The sequence below is a fragment of the Hevea brasiliensis genome, chromosome 7 (genome assembly GCF_030052815.1).
Source record: "Hevea brasiliensis isolate MT/VB/25A 57/8 chromosome 7, ASM3005281v1, whole genome shotgun sequence".
NCBI classification, from domain to species: domain Eukaryota; kingdom Viridiplantae; phylum Streptophyta; class Magnoliopsida; order Malpighiales; family Euphorbiaceae; genus Hevea; species Hevea brasiliensis.
Window position 1 is genome coordinate 2740699 of NC_079499.1, and position 21394 is coordinate 2762092.

Sequence of the window (21394 nt, forward strand, 5' to 3'; positions counted from 1 at the left end):
TTAGTAAAGTATTTATTTGATAATGAAAGATGACACCTACCCCTATATTAAAAGAGTAAATCATCACATAGAGAATGCAGAAATTGCTTCAGTGATTTCTTTGTTGTCACCTTTCTCATTCCAACACATTTCATTTCATATGAGGAATGCATAAGCAAGCAGTTAAAAAGATTCCTTCAACCCCAATACTATTATATACGAAGAGATGAATTCAAGGAAAGAATATCAACATGTGAAAGCAGTATATGATCATGCCATAGCATCAGCCTGTCTTTTAGTCAATTGTACATACAGGCCATCCTGACGAAGTAGTTCCCTGTGACTGCCAACCTGTGTGGCGTAAAAGGAAAATTATGTTCATACACAATTCAGGCTAAGATCACCAAGTATGCTTGGCAAATATTTCAGGTTTTCAGTCGCTTCCACCCAGATTCAACATATCAAGGTTCCCTTATTACAACATTTCAGCGTAACAAGACAGAAAACTATATAACAAGCTAAGGACCTAATGTTGGGTCAGTCGGGTACACTTGAAGGTAATTGCAAGTGGGGTAATGGGGTTCATCATCCAGGGTCCAGACCCTTCCCCTAAGATCTAAGAAAAAGCAATGCAATTTATTCCTATAACACAATTAACAAAAGGAACTAAGCCACTGCTATTGTGTTATTGGCCATATATTACAGAGGTCTGAAGTGTGTGCATTATACTTACAAGGGGTTCGTGAGGCCCAACATCAACAATTTATATGAAGAAAAAGAACAAAATCTCTACGATACCGTAAGAGATATTGTAGGATAAAGGCCTTCAAGGTTCTTTTACTCAAGTGGGTAAAGCATAATGCTTATTTGAGCAGCATTATGTGTTGTGAATATTACTTTGGATGCAGAAATTATGTTAAATAAAAATGGACAGAGTTAGGAATGGAATAGATATTTAAGAATTTCAATGGGATAGTCAGAGTGCCAACCTCAAAATTTTGACCACCGTTCATTACCACTGTTCTGCCAGCAGCTTGTATTGCAGAAAGCCTGCAGAAAATGAACCTGTCAAACTTCAACTCACACAACACACTGGAAAGAGGGTAGCTGAGACCTACCTGTGCGCAATTACTATGACAGTTCTCTTTGTTGTCAAGTGACTTCTAATGGCACGAAGAATGCCCTAGACATGGTGGCAAATTACACATTGAAGGCAGCAAGTCCTATTACTTCTCAAATTCTTTTTTTTTTTTTTTTCATAAGTTGTTAATTCCCTTTACTTTCTTTTTATGGGTATAGAAAGGGAGTAGGGGAGGTTGTGAATATTTGCCAAAAGTAGATATCTTAACATTGTGCTCACTTTCTGCATCTAGAGCACTAGTAGCTTCATCAAGGATCAAAATAGCAGGGTCCCTAAGAATAGCTCGGGCAATGGTAATTCGCTGCTTCTGACCCCCACTGAGCAAATCATCATCAACAATTGTTTCATAACCATTTGGCAGAGAAGAGATGAAATCATGAGCATATGCCTGCTTGGCAGCCCACTTAACATCTTTCTGGCTTATATCTTGCGTACACCCGTATCTAATATTTGAACTGATATCCATGTGGAAAAGTCTTGGTTCCCGTTTAAAGTTTCTTCTTTTTTAGAGAAAAAAAAAAAAAAAAACTGTTGAATTTACAGAAAGCTATTAATGCTAGAAGTTAATGAAGGATTTGTCCCATATATCCATTTCTTTCCCTCAACCACTTGAATAACAAATACGTAGAGCGATTCAAATAGCAGGCATCTACAGACATCTCCAAGAGCGAAGCCATCAATCAACAATTACAATTAATAATGAGGGTAAAAAATTTTAATGTTCAGCTGTTTAATGTCCAGAAACTGAATATTTGAGATGAGACAGGAACCAAAAGCTTGTGCAGTTAAGCTCACTGCTTAAAAATCAAGAACAAACTATAGAATTAAAAAAGAAAACATAAAAAACCTGACTCAAAACCTTGACAGCAGTGTGCAACAGTAAAGAGGATAGAGATTCTTGGAGATATGTAAAACAAGATTGAAAACAATACAAACAATTATAGCATTGGGGAGGGCGAACAAACAGCACATCACATTGTTAGAAGAAAGAATACAAATAATGAAGGAAAGGATTGTGTATTTGTCTTTGTCTTATTTACAAAGATATTACATCTATTTATACATGAGAAAATGAGCTAATTTAGACAAGAATAATAATTGTTGTAATTATGCTACACAAATCTCCTATAATCATACTAATTGTTGTAATTATGCTACACAAATCTCCTATAATCATGCTAATTGCTGTAATTATGCTAACACCCCCCCTCAAACTCAAGGTGGTAGCACAGGTGCCAACTTGAGTTTGCTTAAGAGATCCTGAAAGCGAGCGGGAGGATGCGTTTTGGTGAATATATCAGCAGTTTTGCTGACAGAGGAGACAGGAATCAAACATGTGGTGCCATAAGCAACATGATGATGTACAAAATGATAATTAATTTCGATGTGTTTGGTATGCTCATGAAATACATCATCATGAGAAATCTGTATGGCACTTCTATTATCACAATGAAGTATTGTGGCAGAAGAATGAGTAACACCCAAATCAGTTAATAACCACCGTAACCAAAGTAATTCAGAAGTAGCATCAGCAAGAGCACGATATTTAGATTCTGTGCTAGAACGTGCAACAACAGTTTGCTTTTTGCTACGCCAAGAGATAAGAGAATTACCCAAGAAGAAACAATAACCAGTTGTAAAGCGACGATCTGTCAGATTACCAGCCCAATCAGCATCAGAGTAGCCAGATAATACTAGGGAGGAGGTAAAGGAAAAGTGCAAACCATGAAAAAGAGTGCCTTTGATATAACGAAAGACTCGAAGTACTGCAGAAAAATGAGTTGAGCGAGGAGTAGACATAAACTAGCTGACCAGATGAACAACATATGAAATATTAGGTCGAGTAACTATGAGATAAACAAGACTCCCGATAAGCTGTCGATATAAAGTAGGATCATCAAGAGGAGTGCCATCAAGAGGTGTAAGTTTGCAATTGAGCTCCAATGGGGTTGATACTGTTTTGCTATCAGTGATGCCTGCTCGAGAAAGTAAGTCGGATGCATACTTGGCTTGAGATAGATAATAGCCATCAGAATTTTGAGAAACTTCAAGACCCAAAAAATAGCTTAGAGAACCCAAGTCTTTCATTTCAAAATGCTGATTGAGATAATGTTGTAACTCTGAAATATGATGCATGCATTTTAGATCATCATTTAGGAGTAATTTTTGCACATAATTTACCCTTGTTCATAGCTATTATTATAGATAATAGTATATATTTAGTCAATTTTATAATTTTCACACTTCTTAGTTTAATTTTTGGAATTTATTTGTTTTGTAGGGTAAATTTGGAGAAATTTGATGTATTTTGATCAGAGTAGCCAATTGGAGGAGATTAAAGTCGAATTGCAAAAATTTTGAAGTTGAGTAAAATGGTAGAGGCGACACAACTGCGGCTGACAACCGAATTAGCTTATGTCGCGAGTTGTGTCTATCGTCAGATATTCACGCCGAGAGCGACACAACCCGCGACACAACTGACTCGGCTTATGTCGTTTTTACTGGAAATTGTTGACGTGGCATTTCCGTTACTCCAGCTTTTTACCTCACTTTCTCTGGAACCTTCCCCCTTTTACCCATTCTAGGGCAGACACTTAGCCTATATAAAGTCTCATTTTATCATTATCTGGATATAGAGAGCAAGGGAAGCATTTTTGGCAAGATTAGAAAGAGAGAAGGGAGCACTTTCTGCATTTCTTTTTCCAAAGACGGCAGATCACGTTTTACGCACTTTTGTGCGTGAGAATCTGTAAATTTCTTTGGGTTTTTCTACCCCTTTAGCTTACATTTCCATTATTTCTTCATTTCTTCATTTGGGTTTGTCTTTAAACAATGATTTGTGAGTAGTTGATTGAGATTCTAGAGATGGGTTTGTAAATATTGATTTGTATTGTGGTTTTGAACTGATTTAGCCATTTAAATGGGATTTGTTATATTTTGATTTATTGCTTGTGTGCTTATTGCCTTGCTTGATGAATGGGCCCTCATTAACTTAAGTTTTAATCCTTAATAGATGGACTGAAAAGTGAATATTGGGGATGGATAATCTTGCAATAAACTTTATTTTCTTGGTGTTAGAAATAAGCTAAGAAGATTAAGGGGAATTTTCCAAAAATCAATTTTATGCATTAGTTGGGTTTTTGTTAGATTTGAAATACCGTGAAAACAGGGTTTGATTTAATGAAAACCAATTTTGAGATGCTTGAAAAAGGTTTCAAAAATTTAAGAATTGATTTCCCTCAAAATTGCAATTCTCATGTGTTTGGCTAAATTAATGATAAACCACATGCAAACAATATTGAAAATCCAATCTCTAGAATCAATTTAATTTTCATTGAATTTAGATTTAAATCCTCCAAATCTCATAAATAGCAATTTCAATTTAAATCCAATATCTAGAATTACTTTATTTTTTTAGATTTAATTCTTCTTAATTTCATAAATAGAAATTTCAAATTAATTTTTGGTAATCTAGTTTAATTAATTTTAGTTAATTGTTTGATTTAGCATTAATTCATTAAATACCAATTTTAATTCCAAATTTCATTTTACATCTTTAAATTTTGTCACTCTAATTAGCTTATACTTTTATTTCCAATTTAAGCATAATTCCCTGTGGGATCGATATCATTTTTTTTATAACTATACTACTGTGACCCGTGCACTTGCGGATACACAACACAGTTACCAAGTTTTTGGCGCCGTTGCCGGGGAATTGTTTGTTTTAAGTTGGATTTTAATTGTTTTAAGCTAATTAGAATTTTTATTTTCTTTTATTTTCACTATTGTTCCTTGTGTTTTTCAGGTACTTTTCTTGTTTATGAGACGATCGAAAAGCGCAAGCGACACTGAATTGTTGTTCAATCCTGAAATTGAAAAATTCTGTCGAGCTAACAAAAAGGAATACAAGAGAAGAAAAGAAGCAGAAAAAGAAGAACAACAAATATTTGAGCAAGAGGAGACAATAGAAAATATGGAGAATCAAAATAGAGCTATTGGTGGAAACAATGGAGGAAATGAGCAAAACGGGCAAAATGCTGTGGTTAATCAAAATGATCCTCAAAGAAGATCCATGTTAGATTATGCTTTTCCTAGATGTGCAAATGTGAGAGATAACAGACCTATTATTGGAGCTAATCAATTTGAGTTAAAGACTGGTCTCATTCAAATGGTTCAGAATTCACAATTTGGAGGTAGTCCACTTGAAAATCCTCATTCTCATTTGAAGAAATTTTTGATGATATGTGGTACACAAAGGCAGCCTGGAGTTTCTGATGAAGTGATTCGGCTCACCTTATTTCCATTTTCTCTTCGGGATTCAGCATTGGAGTGCTATGACTCACTTCCACAAGCTATTATAGCTACTTGGGAGCAGCTATCTCAAGCTTTTCTATCTCAATTTTTCCCACCTGGGAAAACTACTCATTTGAGGAATTTGATGGTAGCTTTTAAACCAAGGGATGATGAAACTTTGTATGAATCTTGGATGAGATTTAAGGAGCTTGAAAGGCAATGTCCTCATCATGAAATACCCAAATGGATGATTGTTCAGAATTTCTACACCAGAGTTACTTCAGCCATAAGAAACACAATTGATTCACAAGCAGGAGGAGATTTCATGAGAATGACAAGTGAAGAATGCTATGATCTATTAGAGAAAATTGCTCATAATACCCATTTATGGGGAAATCCTAGAGCACTTGAGCCAAAGAAAGCTGGGGTTTATGAACTTGACTCAGTTAGCTACATGAATGCAAGATTTGATCAGTTGACTCAGCTTCTTAGTGATTTTTGCACTAAGGCAACAAACTCAACTCCTACAACTATGCAACAAGTTGCCTTCACAGATGGAACCCAAAGTTGTGGAGTTGATTACTCTTCTTATGGTGATGATTATTTGCAGGAGCAAGCTGCTTATGCAGGAGGTTATCAACAGAAACCTATGGGAAATGCTTACTCTAATGTGAACAACTCAACATGGAGACCACAAGCAACTTTTGCTCAACAAGGCCAAAGCTCAAATTATGCTCATAACTAGCAGTTTATGCAGCAAAATAGGCCTCAATTTCAGCCTCAATTTCAGCCTACAAGGCAGCCACAACCTGGATATCAAGCAAGAGCACAAGAATCCCTTCCATCCCATGAACCGAAGCCATCTTTGGAGAACATGATGGAGAAATTTTTTGCTGAACAAAGCAAGATGAATAGCAAATTGGAGGAAGAAATGCAACACATGAGACAAACCATGGATCAATTACAAGTCCACAACCGCATGTTGGAGACTCAATTGGCGCAACAAGCAAGCTCATCAGGAAGCAATTCCTATGGGAAACTACCTAGCCAACCACAAAACCCTCATGAACAATGTAAGGTTGTAACCTTGAGAAGTGGTAAAAAAGTTGGTCAAGAAAGTGAAAACAAGAGAGAAGAAAAAGAGAGCACAAAAGAAGAAAATTCAGTTGAGAGCAAGAAAAATGAAAAAGAAGAAGAAAGCAAAAGTGAGCAAGATGAAGGAGAGAAACCATATATCCCACCTGAACCTTACAAGCCCACCCTTCCCTACCCTCAAAGATTCATCAAGCATAAGCTAGACAAACAATTTGGCAAATTCCTTGAAGTGCTAAAGAAGTTGTATATCAATGTGCCATTCACTGAGGCACTATCCCAAATGCCAAGTTATGCCAAGTTTTTGAAGGAGATTCTTTCCAACAAGAGAAGACTAGAAGATTATGACACCATCAACTTGGGAGAGCAATGCAGTGCTATAATCCAGAAGAAGTTACCTCCCAAACTCAAAGATCCGGGTGTGTTTTCCATTCATTGTCATATTGGTGATAATTGTGTGGCAAATGCCTTATGTGACCTTGGAGCTAGTGTCAGCCTAATGCCTCTTTCAATATATGAGAAGTTGAATATGGGAGAGTTGAAGCCCACAAACATGTATCTTTCATTGGCTGACCGTTCAATTAAGTATCCAGAAGGCATTCTTGAAAATGTGCCTATCAAGGTTGGGAAATTCTACATTCCGGTAGACTTTGTCATTTTGGATATGGAAGAAGACACAAAAGTTCCTATCTTATTGGGAAGACCCTTCTTGGCAAATTTGGTGCATTAATTGATGTGAAGGGTGAGCAATTGACACTTAGAGTGGGAGATGATCAAATGATATTCAACATCAATCCAGCCATGAAAAGGAAACATGAAGAAGTTGAGTCTTGTTTGCGGGTAGACATTATTGATGAGATTGTTCAAGAGCATTTTAGAAAAAGCTATCCACAAGACCCACTTGAAAATTGCTTAGTCCATGGTGGGAGCATTGATGATGATAATCATAACATGGCTACTTTTGCACAACACTTGGAGAGTTCTCCACCACATCCTGAAGCCACAATTTTTCAACTTGAAGAAGTGCAAACCTTGGAGATCAAACCACCATCATTAAAGGTAGAGGATGCCCCAAAGGTAGATCTTAAACCTCTTCCTTCCAACCTCAGGTATGCTTTTCTTGGACCGAATGAAACATATCCAGTTATAATTAATGCATCATTGACTAATATTGAGAATGAAAAATTGTTGAGAGTTTTGAGAGAATATAGAAGAGTTTTGGGTTATGCAATTGATGATATAAAGGGAATTAGTCCAACAGTTTGTATGCATAGGATTTTCCTTGAGCCAAATAGTAAACCTTCCATTGAACACCAAAGAAGATTGAATCCTACAATGAAGGATGTTGTGAAAAAGGAAATCCTAAAATTACTAGCTGCTGGAATTATTTACCCCATTTCTGACAGTGAGTGGGTGAGTCCTGTGCATGTTGTACCAAAAAAAGGTGGGGTGACAGTTGTTAAAAATGAGGATAATGAATTGATACCCACTAGAACTGTTACAGGTTGGAGAATGTGCATAGACTATAGGAAGTTGAACAATGCTACAAGAAAAGACCATTTTCCCCTTCCTTTTATGGACCAAATGTTAGAAAGATTAGCCAAGCATTCATTCTTTTGTTACTTAGATGGATATTCTGGTTTCTTTCAAATTCCAATACATCCTGATGACCAAGAGAAAACTACCTTTACATGTCCCTATGGCACCTTTGCCTATCGAAGGATGCCATTTGGATTGTGTAATGCGCCTGGCACATTTCAAAGGTGCATGATGACCATTTTCTCTGATTTTATTGAAGAAATTATGGAGGTCTTCATGGATGACTTTTCAGTATATGGTACTAATTTTGATTCATGCTTGACTAATTTGTCTAAAATCTTGCAGAGATGTGCTGATAATGATCTGGTGTTGAATTGGGAGAAATGCCACTTTATGGTCCAAGAGGGGATCGTTTTAGGGCATTTGATCTCAAATAGGGGAATTGAAGTGGATAGAGCTAAAATAGAAATTATTGAAAAATGCCCCTCCAACCCTTTGTCAAAGGAGTGAGGAGTTTTCTTGGACATGCGGGTTTTTGGCGATTTATTCAGGATTTTTCTAAACTTGCTAAACCCTTAACAAATCTTTTGAATCATGATGTTAAATTTGATTTTAATCAAGATTGTATGGTTGCTTTTTGCAGGTTAAAGACGGCATTAACAACAGCTCCTATCATGCAACCCCCAGATTGGACTTTGCCATTCGAAATCATGTGTGATGCAAGCGAGTTTCTTTGTTGGAGCCGCCCTTGGCCAATAAAAGATAGAAAACCTTATGCCATTTACTATGCAAGCCGAACCCTTGATGAAGCTCAAGTCAATTACGCTACAACTGAAAAGGAGTTCCTTGCGGTAGTATTTGCACTCAATAAATTCCGTTCTTATTTGGTCAACTCAAAGGTAATTGTTTTCACTGATCATGCAGCAATAAAGTATTTAATGAGCAAGAAAGAAGCTAAATCTAGGTTGATTAGATGGATTTTGTTACTTCAAGAATTTGACTTGGAAATAAGAGATAAAAAAGGTGTTGAGAATGTGGTGGCTGATCACCTTTCTAGGATAAAAACTGAAAATAAAGATGATGAAATTGTGCCAATTGATGAGTTTTTCATGAATGAGCAATTGTATGTGTTGAAATCTGCACTTCCATGGTTTGCTGATATTGTGAATTTCTTGTCTTGTGGTGTCTTGCCACCTGATTTATCTTGGCAGCAAAAGAAAAGATTCTTGCATGATGTTAAATTTTATTCTTGGGAAGAACCTCTTTTGTTTAGGAGATGCAATGATGGAATAATTAGGAGATGTATACCAGAGGAAGAAATGCATGATGTTATTTACCATTGTCATTCCTCTGAATATGGTGGTCATTTTAGTGTCTCAAAAACTGTTGAAAAAGTCATAACATCAGTTATCAATTGGCCTAAAATGTTTAAACATGTGAGAGACTTTGTAAGCAAGTGTGATAGGTGCCAAAGGGTAGGCAACATTTCCAAAAGAGATGAGATGCCTCAACAATCCATATTAGAAGTTGAATTGTTTGATGTGTGGGGAATTGATTTCATGGGGCCATTTCCATCTTCTTATGGGAATAAATATATCTTGGTAGGGGTGGACTATGTATCTAAATGGGTAGAAGCTATAGCTACACCTACCAATGATGCAAAAGTTGTGGTAAAATTTACGAAAAATTTGTTTTGACCAGGTTTGGTGCCCCACGTGCCATAATCAGTGATGGTGGTAGCCATTTTTGCAACCACCAATTTGAAAAATTGATGAGAAAATATGGGGTAAAGCATAGGATTGCCACACCATATCACCCTCAAACAAATGGCCAAGTAGAAATCACAAATAGAGAAATCAAGCAAATCTTGGAAAGCGTCAATAAGTCCAGAAAAGATTGGTCCCTTAAATTAGATGACACTCTTTGGGCATATAGAACAGCATTTAAAACCCCCATAGGAACTACACCTTATAGGTTAGTTTTTGAGAAATCATGCCATTTGCCCGTAGAGTTATAACATAAAGCTTATTGGGCCATAAGAGCAATCAATTTTGATTTACAAGCTGCTGGACACAAAAGACTTTTGCAACTTGATGAGTTAGAAGAATTGAGACTTGATGCTTATGAAAATGCTAGGATCTATAAAGAAAGAACAAAAAAATGGCATGATAAGCATATCAAGAAAAAAGACTTTAAAAAAGGAGATTTGGTTCTCTTATTCAATTCAAGGTTGAAATTTTTTCCAGGAAAATTAAAATCAAGGTGGTCCGGTCCATTCAAAATTGTGAAAGTTTTACCTCATGGTGCTGTGAAAATTTTTGGTGAAAAATCTGATAATTTTAAGGTAAATGGACAAAGATTGAGGCATTATTTAGCTGGTGAGCCAATTGAGAAAATAGCAACTTGCTATCTTTCTCATTCTCCATGAAATTTTGAGTGAGTATGGTCAAGCTAAAGACCTAAACTTAGCATTTTTGTACATAACTCATAATTTTCCATTAATTCTTTATTTCTTTTATATATTTATTTTAAGCTTTTCTATACTCCTTACTCAGAATCTAACATTGTTCTAATTTCCTTGTGCAGATGGGATGCAATGCATTGCAAGCAAATGAGCAATAAAAATTTTATTTTTTAGCTTTAAATTTTAGGTTTTTAATTTGTTCACTTATAATTTTCATCTCTCTTTTGTTGAATATTTCTTTGGTTCATATTCTTTGGATTCATTGCCCTTTTGGTTAATTTTAAGAGAAAATTTTTCCAAATTTTAACATCTTGGTTTAACAAGAAAATTATTTGAATATGGGTGTGTGAATTGGTGTTTGAAAAAATTATTTTGTGCGAGTATTTGATGAACACAACAAGTTGGACAATTAGAATTCATGTTATGAAGGTTTAATTATTTGAAATCTAATTTGTTTCAATTTTTTTTAGGTGCTATGAAATTTGGTCAAATTGGGCAGCAGATTACATAACCGGGTTTTGCTTGTATCGCCGCTTGTGTTCGCTGGGCACCTTTTTGGAATAAAAACTCCCTTCAGGAATGGGCCAAGAAGAAACCCAAAGCCCTAAAAACCGTACCCCACCAGCCCAAGCCCGAAATTAAACCTAAAATCCAAACAAAATCCAAAAGCCTATACCCAAGCCCACAACCCAAACCTAAAGACCCTAACCCGATAGCCCATTACCTTCATCTTCCTCTCGACATCGCCCCGACACAACCCTCCCTGCCGTAACCTTCATTTTTCCGTCGCCTTCACCGCGCCATTCTTCTCATATTTCTCCTTTTCCGATCACGCCCCTCCATTTCACCATGTCCGACTCCCCATTATCCTTCGAAAACTCACCTCCCCACTCCTCACAGCCGCCACAACCCCAAACCACGCCACCCATGCAAGCCGACCCATCGCCGGCCCATTCTGGTGACGCTCCGATCGCCACCTTCAAGAAGAAAAAGGCGAAAAGTATCAAACCTCACAAATCGACGGGCGGCGTCAAGCGGAAACAACGAGCAAGCCACAAAACAACCCCAATCCGCCTCCAATGCGGGCCTTTTCTTGGCCGACGTGGCATTCCGAAATCAGCAGTTAAGCGTCCCGGTACATCTAAAGGTAACCTTGCATTCCCTTCCTCTTCGCCTACTGCTATACATTGGATATTACCTACTGCCGAAATGAAGAAAAATAAGGCAAAAGTTGCAACCCGACAAATGGTTCAAACTCGGTATTTGGATGTGTCTACACTTAAAACCTTGAAGATTTATGATGAAATGCAGTCTCTGTTAGATGCTTTAGGTTGGGTGCGATTTGCACATAAACAGGAACTGGTCTACCCCATTTTAGTGCAGGAATTTCTGGCCTCCCTGTCCACTAATGAGCATAAAATTGCTTTGGACAATGACTTGACGATCCATTTTAGATGCCTTGGACAAGATAGGGTGCTGTCTATGGATAATTTTCACCATATATTTGGCTTTCCACCTGATGGTGCATTCAAAATACCTACTAACCAATGGGACTATAATGCATGTGAATTTTGAAGCGCATTGCCCCTTCAAGAGTAACTTCAAACCGAGGACACGTAAGGCCTCCAAAATTGAAAATCATGCCTTGAGATTGCTTGACGCCTAATTGCAAATACAATTTAAGGCGAGAGGATCCAGTGTTGGCACAATGTCACGGTATGATCTATTCTTTTTGTGGTGTGCAAAAGCGGCAAAAGGCTTCCCACAGTTATTATTTCACGCCATGTGATTCGCGGACCACTAGAATGCTGGTAGTCTTGTCTTTGGAGGCTTGGTCACACCTATTGCACATTATTTTGGGTTTAATCCTCAAATGCACAAGTGTCCTGCTCTTCCAACTGGTTTGTTATTTTTGGATGGACCTCATCTGGCCAACCAAAAATTTTGTATCAAAAATGAAGCTACTAAGCAGTATGAGATTCCTGCACTAACGGACAAACCACACGGTTCTCCCACGCCATTAGTTCATCCTCGGACTACGGCGACCATTTGTGCGACCTTCTACACAACCTCCAAGACGAGCTCCACCAGCCGCTCAACCTGCTTCTGGACCATCCATAGCAACTCTTTTGACATTCATGGAGAATCTCAGTGATGAGATCTATTCTTTTCGGCAAATGACGGATGTTAATTTTCAGACACTGCGAGACTTAGCTGACATATATTTGGATCGAAGTGCTGAAATGCAAGATGAATTGAAAGTCATGCGAGCTAAGCTGGAGAAGATCGAAACAAACCGTGCATCGATTTTGAGCATCATCTCTCCACAGCCACCACAAGCACCGCCTCCACAAGATGGCAAGGGCAAAGGACTTCTCGTACCCGACTGACCAGCTTTTATTCTCCATTTACATTTCATGTCTTTAATTACTTAGTATTTTGAACTTATTTTGCTTGTGTTGTTTTACTTCAACCCTTTACTTATTCAGTTTTTTTTTAGTTCCTCATAAAATACATTTTTTCTTTTATGTCTTTCGTACATTGCTCACTTGCTTTAATATGCTCCTTCAGAATTTACACTTGATAATTATATTTTCTGCGCTTAACTTCCCTATTCCAAATTTTTGAGATTAATCGATTTAATTAATGGATTCCATTGCACTGTTTCTTTTGCAATGAGTGCAAAGAATGTCCAAATTTTATCTAATTAAATTGGCTGCACTTCAATGAGGTAACAATTCTCATCTCAGCTTGTGTCACTGTCAACACAAGTTATGCTCTCGCTTATGCAACATGGTAATAATTCTTTATGCACATATCAGCTACCCATTTTCTGCACATTTTTAACATTGAGGATAATGTTCATTCTAAGTATGGGGGAGAGGGTAAATTTTTTGCAAAAATTACTTTTTCCTTTTTCATTTAGCGACACACTCATACTTGTACATATTCACATACATACACTTGCATATAGCCTCTTATACTTAGTTACGCATATTTAGTTGCATATAGGTTGACTTGACATTTACACTCATGCATTTCATTTAAAATTTTTGGATTTTTAAACCAGTCTTTGAATTCCATAAGCCACTTATTCAAGCAATCCAACTTGCCTTTAGATGGTTAGTGGAATGAAAGTTCCAGCTGGGTACAAAGTCTTAAGCATTATTCTTTCTCTTACTTAATAGCTGAAAATTAATACATTCATCTAGGTATACAGATTCTGATTAATTATTTTGAGTTTTGAGTGTCTGGATAAGCCTTTAAGAAAGAAAATGGTCATTGTGGTCTCACCATTCCTAGAACAAGCATTTTAGATCTTTCAAAGCGAAATTTTTAACTTGCATTTGATAAGAATATAATTTAGGCATTCCTTCATATTTTAAACCTCACATTTAGCCTTAACCTACCTTAATTTCATTTCAACCCTTGCAAAACCCCCTTGAACCTTAATTCCCTAATTTCTTTGGAACCCAAATCATTTACCAAGCCATTAAACCTAAACACTACCACCTATCTATGAGAATAATATTTTAGCAATTAAGTGCATAAAAAAAATGATAATGATATAAAAATAAAAATAAAATAAAATAAAATAAAAAAAAAAAAAAATTTTGAGGATTGAAACATCTTGAAAAGTGCTAGAGTAATTGTGAAAAGTTGAAAAGGTCACCAAAATATCCCAAAGGTAATTTTGGGTGTGACGTGAAATAGGGACACATACAAAAAAAAAAAAAAAAAAAAAAAAATATATATATATATATATATATATATATATATATATATATATATATATATTATAAAAGTAGTCCCTTTATTGTGTTAGCACTTAAAATTCATTGTGAATTTCTTTCCTCTTGATTTAAAAAATAAAATAAAAAAATAAAAAAAAAATGGATGCACTTTGAGTTTCATGATTAATATTATTCTCATATTTTGTTTACCTTATTCCCTTTCTTTGTTAACCACAATCTTACCCTATTAGACCCCATTACAACCCTTAAAAAGACCTAATGATTCTTTGAAAAATGCTTGTTACATTAGTAGAGTTAGATCTTTTATGCTTGCATATGGGTTTGGCAATATAATCTTCCATACATTACTCACCATCTATTTGAGACACATTGGCTATCTATTTCATTTAGGTTTGTTTTGGCACAATTGACTCTTGTAGCTAGTTGGTATTTGTTGCTTGGGTTGATTGGTTAATTCTTAGCTATTCTGTAATTGTTGAGAGTGCTTGCTTCATTCTTTGTGCTTTTGCTGGTGGGAATTTGGAATGTTGGTGGCTAGAGGTAAGTTGGTAGTTTGGATTAGTGAATTTTGTGTTTTCAAAGATTGATTCTATTCCCTTCCAAATGAGTTTCAATGAAATTTTGCTTGAGGACAAGCAAGAGTTTGAGTATGGGGGAATTTGATGCATGCATTTTAGATCATCATTTAGGAGTAATTTTTGCACATAATTTACCCTTATTCATAACTATTATTATAGATAATAGTATATATTTAGTCAATTTTATAATTTTCACACTTCTTAGTTTAATTTTTGGAATTTATTTGTTTTGTAGGGTAAATTTGGAGAAATTTGATGTATTTTGATCAGAGTAGCCAATTGGAGGAGATTAAAGTCGAATTGCAAAAATTTTGAAGTTGAGTAAAAAATGGCCGAGAGCGACACAACCTGCAGCACAACCGAATTAGCTTATGTCGCAGGTTGTGTCGATCGTCAGATATTCACGCCGAGAGCGACACAACCCGCGACACAACTGACTCGGCTTATGTCGTTTTTACTGGAAATTGTTGACGTGGCATTTCCGTTACTCCAGCTTTTTACCTCACTTTCTCTGGAACCTTCCCCCTTTTACCCATTCTAGGGCAGACCCTTAGCCTATATAAAGTCTCATTTTATCATTATCTGGATATAGAGAGCAAGGGAAGCATTTTTGGCAAGATTAGAAAGAGAGAAGGGAGCACTTTCTGCATTTCTTTTTCCAAAGAATGCAGATCACGTTTTACGCACTTTTGTGCGTGAGAATCTGCTGCAAATTTCTTTGGTTTGTCTACCACTTTAGCTTACATTTCCATTATTTCTTCATTTCTTCATTTGGGTTTGTCTTTAAACAATGATTTGTGAGTAGTTGATTGAGATTCTAGAGATGGGTTTGTAAATATTGATTTGTATTGTGGTTTTGAACTGATTTAGCCATTTAAATGGGATTTGCTATATTTTGATTTATTGCTTGTGTGCTTATTGCCTTGCTTGATGAATGGGCCCTCATTAAGTTAAGTTTTAATCCTTAATAGATGGACTGAAAAGTGAATATTGGGGATGGATAATCTTGCAATAAACTTTATTTTCTTGGTGTTAGAAATAAGCTAAGAAGATTAAGGGGAATTTTCCAAAAATCAATTTTATGCATTAGTTGGGTTTTTGTTAGATTTGAAATACCGTGAAAACAGGGTTTGATTTAATGAAAACCAATTTTGAGATGCTTGAAAAAGGTTTCAAAAATTTAAGAATTGATTTCCCTCAAAATTGCAATTCTCATGTGTTTGGCTAAATTAATGATAAACCACATGCAAACAATATTGAAAATCCAATCTCTAGAATCAATTTAATTTTCATTGAATTTAGATTTAAATCCTCCAAATCTCATAAATAGCAATTTCAATTTAAATCCAATATCTAGAATTACTTTATTTTTTTTTTAGATTTAATTCTTCTTAATTTCATAAATAGAAATTTCAAATTAATTTTTGGTAATCTAGTTTAATTAATTTTAGTTAATTGTTTGATTTAGCATTAATTCCTTAAATACCAATTTTAATTCCAAATTTCATTTTACATCTTTAAATTTTATCACTCTAATTAGCTTATACTTTTATTTCCAATTTAAGCACAATTCCCTGTGGGATCGATATCATTTTTTTTAAAGCTATACTACTGTGACCCGTGCACTTACGGATACACAACACAGTTACCAAAATACCAGATGAATCATCTCCTATTATTATCATATCATCAACATAAAGCAACAGAAGGACAATACCACTGTCAATTCGGCAAGTGAATAATGCAGAATCATGTGGACTAGAAAGAAAACCAAGTTGAGCAAGAGTGGAACTAAATTTGGCAAACCAGGCCCTGGGAGCTTGTTTTAATCCATATAAGGCTCGCCGAAGTTTGCAAACCTTATGAGGAGAATGATAACCAGGAGGAGGATGCATATAAACCTCTTTTGTTAAATCATCATGAAGAAAAGCATTTTTGACATCCATCTAGAAAAGTTTCCATTTACGAACTGCAGCAATAGCTAAAAGACTGCGAATAGATGTTAATCGGGCCACTGAAGCAAAAGTTTCTTCATAGTTGATACCATACTCTTGAGTGTACCCTTTGGCTACTAAGCGAGCTTTGTAGCGTTCAATAGTTCCATCATAACGGGTCTTGATTTTGTAAATTCATTTGCAACCAATAGGGGTCTTGTTTGGTGGAAGATCAACTAAATCCTAAATATGAGTTTTCTCTAAAGCCTGAAGTTCGTCAGTCATAGCTTGCTACCAAAGAGGGTCAGTACTTGCCTCATGATAAGAACGAAGCTCATAAAGGGTTACAATAGTAGAGTAACAGTGAAAATCAGAAAGATAATGAGAAGTTTCTCTTACACGGGTAAAACGACGAAGAGTAGTGCTAGGAGGAGATGCAGGCGCAGGTACTGGATCAACAACTGGTGCAGATTCAACAGGGGCAGGTGTAGTTAGGCTAATATTAAGCACATCATAATTACCTGGATTAGGACTTGGAAACAGCTCTTTGGAGGAGTCAGTGAAAAATAGAGATTCAGTATTGACAGAGTGATGAAATTTGAAAAGAGAAGAGAACATAGTATTATCCCAAAAGGTAACATGACAAGAGATGCGTAACTTATTAGAAACAGGATCTCAACAACGATACCCTTTGTGTTCAATGTCATAACCAAGAAAACAACATAAACGAGCACGGGGTTCTAATTTGGTATGTTCATGAGGTTGTAAAAGAACAAAAGAAACACATCCAAAAGGTTTAAGGATGGAATAGTCAGGAGATTGTCCAAACAACTTTTTAAAAGGAGATAAATTATGAAGAACCAAGATAGGAAGACGGTTAATAATATAAACAGCATGAAGAGCTACTTCTCCCCAAAATTTTTCTAGACATGAGGCAAAAAGAAGAAAAGTACGTACAGAATCAAAAATATGGTGATGCTCGCGTTCGGCTCGCCCATTCTGTTGAGAGGTGTGAGGACAAGAATGTTGAACAACGGTGCCTTGTTGACTAAGAAACTGAAGTAAATAAGAATCTCGATATTCCACGGCATTGTCTGTTCGGAGAATTTTAATGTCACAAGAGAACTAAGTTTTAATCATTTTTGCAAATGTGATGTAAATTTGTGATAACTCAGATCGATGTTTCAAAAAAATATATCCAAGTAAACCGAGAATAATCATCAATAAATATCACAAAATAACGAAAACCATTTATTGAAGAAATAGGAGAAAGACCCCAAATGTCAGAATGAATTAAACCAAAAGGAGTATCTGAAGTAGTATTATTATAAGAAAAAGATAATGCAAGTTGTTTTGCAAGCTGACAATTTAAACAATTAAATGACTCAAACTTAATAGATCCTAATAATCCACGAGAAATTAAAGGTTGAATTTTACCGGCAGAAGCATAACCAAGATGAAGATGCCATTGGTGAATGGAGGAATTAGGGATTGTAGCTGCAAACACAAATCTCTGAGGAAGATGTAAAGATGCAAGCTCAAATAATTGACCCACTCTGCGACCCTCCCCAAGAATCTGTCCCTTTTGTGGATCCTGTACCTGGATACCATGGAGAGAAAAAATAACATTTAGTCCTTTTTCACACAACTGACTAACAGAAATAAGATTGAGTGCCAAATTAGGGATAAAATAGGTGTCAGGGAGATGAAGATTTGAGGTAGACACATGACCAGTATGTGTGATGTTCATTTTAGTACCATTTGCAGTATGGATTAGTGGTAAGGAAGATACAGGTTTTGCAGAAGACAAGAATTTAATATTAGTAGTCATATGATTACAACATGCAAAGTAAAAAAGCCAATAAGAATTACCCGGAGTGGCAGACATGGCAGCAGGAGAATTAGAAGAGATAACCTGTTTGAATAGTGCCTTAAGATCACTCATGGTGATGACAGTAGAACCCTCAGTAGCAGCAACAGCAGTGACAGAGGAAGATCCAGGCTTTGAGACATTCTTGAATTTAGAATGCCCTCCTTTTGTTCTTGGAGGGCGTGTGGGACAATGTTCAAGAATATGACCATAACCATGACAATATCTGCATTCTATAGTAGGACAATATGCAAAAGTATGACCAATTTGATTACAATTCTTACAAAGTTGATTGCCAGATTTCTGATGTGAGGATCGAGTAGTTGCAAGAACAGTTTCAAATTGAGGAGTTTTATCCAAACTGAGACGAGTCTCTTCAAAAATAATCTCTTGAATAGCAGTATCCAATGATGGGAGTGGATTTCGATGTAGAAGGGACGCTCGAACGGCCTCATATTCTGATCGAAGAGCCATTAGAACTTGAATGAGATGAAGATGATATTCACTGATTTTGGCATGAGATATTTGATTCCAAATGGGTTGGATCTGGGTAAGAAAATCATTCACAGATTGACTTACTTCTTATTTCAGATTATGAAGAGTAGTCCACAACTGATAATAGTGGGCAAGTCCAGTGGTCTGATATCCATTAGCCAAAAAATCTCAAATTTTTTTTGCAGAGTCATAATTAGCAAATTAGATGTGGATGGACGAGATAGAGGTATTGCGAAACCAGGTGATGATCTGATGATTTTTACTATTCCAATCCTCAAGACGGTCAGCAAATTTTGCATCAGTTTCATCGTTCTCTCTTGTCGGCGTAGTGATATCTCCGGTAACAATACGCTAAAGCTTGCGATCTATCAAAAAACTTTTCATTCTTTGAACCCAAAGATTATAGTTGGAACTAGTCAGAACTATTGCAATAGGTTTTGAAATATTAGATTTCTCCATTGATAACAAGATGAGGAGAAGAAAAAAAAAATGGTATAATAACAAGAATAAAAGAATGAACCAGAACAGGTTGTAAAGAGAGAAGTGAGACCCCAGAAACTAGAACAAGTTGTGAAAGAAATGATTGTGTATTTGTCTGTATCTTAGTTACAGAGATATTACATCTATTTATACATGAGAATATGAGTTAATTTAGACAAGAATAATAATTACTTTAATTATGCTACACAAATCTCCTATCATCATGCTAATTGCTGTAATTATGCTATACAAATCTCTTATAATCATACTAATTACTGTAATTATGCTAACACACATGATAATTCTATTAATTGGATAAGTAAAACACAAGAGTGCAACTCACAAGGATCATATATGCAATGCCAAAAAAGCAACCTCGTAGACCGCTGAAATTCATACGAAGAGATTACAAGGTCAGTACGGCTGTCACAAAGTTCATTAAGAAGGATAGACAACTTAAAACGTTTCATTTGCGGCACAAGTACAAAACGATGAACAGAAAATGATACGATATTGCGTATAAAAGTTAACTTGTTCTACATTTTTAGCAAAATAGCAAGTTTAAGTGGTTTTTAAGCAAAAAAGAATTGTTCCTAGACATCACTCTGTGTAGCTTACAAGTTATATGAAGTGGGCACTTTTGACCATACCTGCATATTGCTTCAATAAGACATAGCAAAATCAAGAGACACACGTTTCGGTGGACTACGGCAATTTGAATACTCCGGGCTGAAAAGATGGAAGCTGTCAAGAAATGTGGTATTGAGATCTCTGCAACCCGAGACAAGCGAATAAAGAAGTTAATTGGAAAAAAAAAAAAAAAAGTGGGGATCACTAGAAAACTATATTATGACACATTATCTCCAAGTGAAATTCGCCACACAAGTTAGTTCAAAGTTCAGCAGTACGAACCCCAATGCAAGTCCAGCATCAGCAGCTAAAGAAGAACAGCAAGCTATTAATTTACTCAACCCAACCAAAAATTTAACCTATCCAGTACGGTGCATATGTTTCAAGAAAACGAAATTATATACATATATATATATATATATATATGCAGTAATTCAGCTATTATAAGTTGCTGGCTCAATGGTATTACCAAAAACTGGATCATAGCACAAAGACACAAAGAATACTCACTGCTGCAACAATTAGAGCAGAGAAAGCGGCGAAAATGACCCAACGATCCTGGGTCACCAATTGCCACATCCGACCAAGCGCCCGCCACATTGTCACTGGTTTGGCCAAAATATTTGACTTCCACATCCTCAGAGAAGCTCCATCAATTTCCGCCGGGCAAAATTGACGGAAGAAACTCAAAAAACTTCCTAATTCTCTCATGCAAACCTTATCGCATGTTCTCCTCGAAAATGATATACATTATCCTTTTTTGCTACGGAGTATTCATTAATTGAAGAAGAATTCAGAGGACAGAAACGACGTAGTCTATTGCTACGAGAAAAATCAGGAGAAAATCGGAGTTTGGAATTGGCAGCTGAGCGGATGACGAGAGGTTATTGATTTTTGCGCTGAAGCGAAGACAAGAAGTGACGCTGTGCTAGTGTGTTGCACAGCAGCAGAGCCATGGATTCTGAGGAGATGAACAAGCAGGAAGCAAATGGCTTCAAGTTGTTACATAAATAAAAAGTTAGAGGCGCGACATTTTCTGCTCTCTTCTCCTCTGCTTTCTGCTCCCTGTGCCTGTGGTGCGGACTGCAAACTGTTTGATCAGCCTGATTAGTTGAGGAAACGGCATCGTTGTTTAGCCCGTAGA

General features: G+C 36.2%; 1 protein-coding gene and 1 non-coding gene across 7 annotated transcripts; both read right to left on the reverse strand.

The window, feature by feature from the left end:
• Nucleotides 1-95: 95 nt before the first annotated feature.
• Nucleotides 96-21321, reverse strand: LOC110640683 (retrovirus-related Pol polyprotein from transposon RE1). 6 transcript variants are annotated; one of them, XM_058149694.1, is made up of 6 exons: nt 20761-21321; nt 20533-20557; nt 20271-20391; nt 19964-20006; nt 18213-18375; nt 16499-17869 (listed from the first exon to the last, which is right to left on the reverse strand). In XM_058149694.1, exons 1-6 carry the CDS (start codon nt 20959-20961, stop codon nt 17451-17453), a joined length of 972 nt encoding a protein of 323 aa, XP_058005677.1. In that variant the 5' UTR covers nt 20962-21321; the 3' UTR covers nt 16499-17450. The 6 variants fall into 6 exon arrangements, with proteins under 6 accessions (XP_058005675.1, XP_058005678.1, XP_058005677.1 ...); XM_058149692.1 differs by lacking the exons at nt 19964-20006; nt 20271-20391; nt 20533-20557; nt 20761-21321 and adding exons at nt 96-330; nt 969-1029 and having other exon boundaries at nt 17733-17869; nt 18213-19948; XM_058149695.1 differs by lacking the exons at nt 16499-17869; nt 19964-20006; nt 20271-20391; nt 20533-20557; nt 20761-21321 and adding exons at nt 96-330; nt 969-1029 and having other exon boundaries at nt 18213-19946.
• Nucleotides 5544-5650, reverse strand: LOC131181790 (small nucleolar RNA R71). Its single transcript, XR_009150267.1, has one exon. It is a non-coding gene; the product is annotated as a small nucleolar RNA R71 (small nucleolar RNA).
• Nucleotides 21322-21394: the final 73 nt, after the last annotated feature.

What these genes read in the sequence shown, in the direction of transcription:
- LOC110640683 (XM_058149691.1), bottom strand. Translation starts at nt 19,119, where the DNA reads ATGGCTCTTCGATCAGAATATGAGGCCGTTCGAGCGTCCCTTCTACAT. An exon ending in TCTTGGTTATGCTTCTGCCG is followed by an intron (nt 17,870 to 18,212) that starts GTAAAATTCAAC and finishes TTCTCCGAACAG; the next exon opens with ACAATGCCGTGGAATATCGA.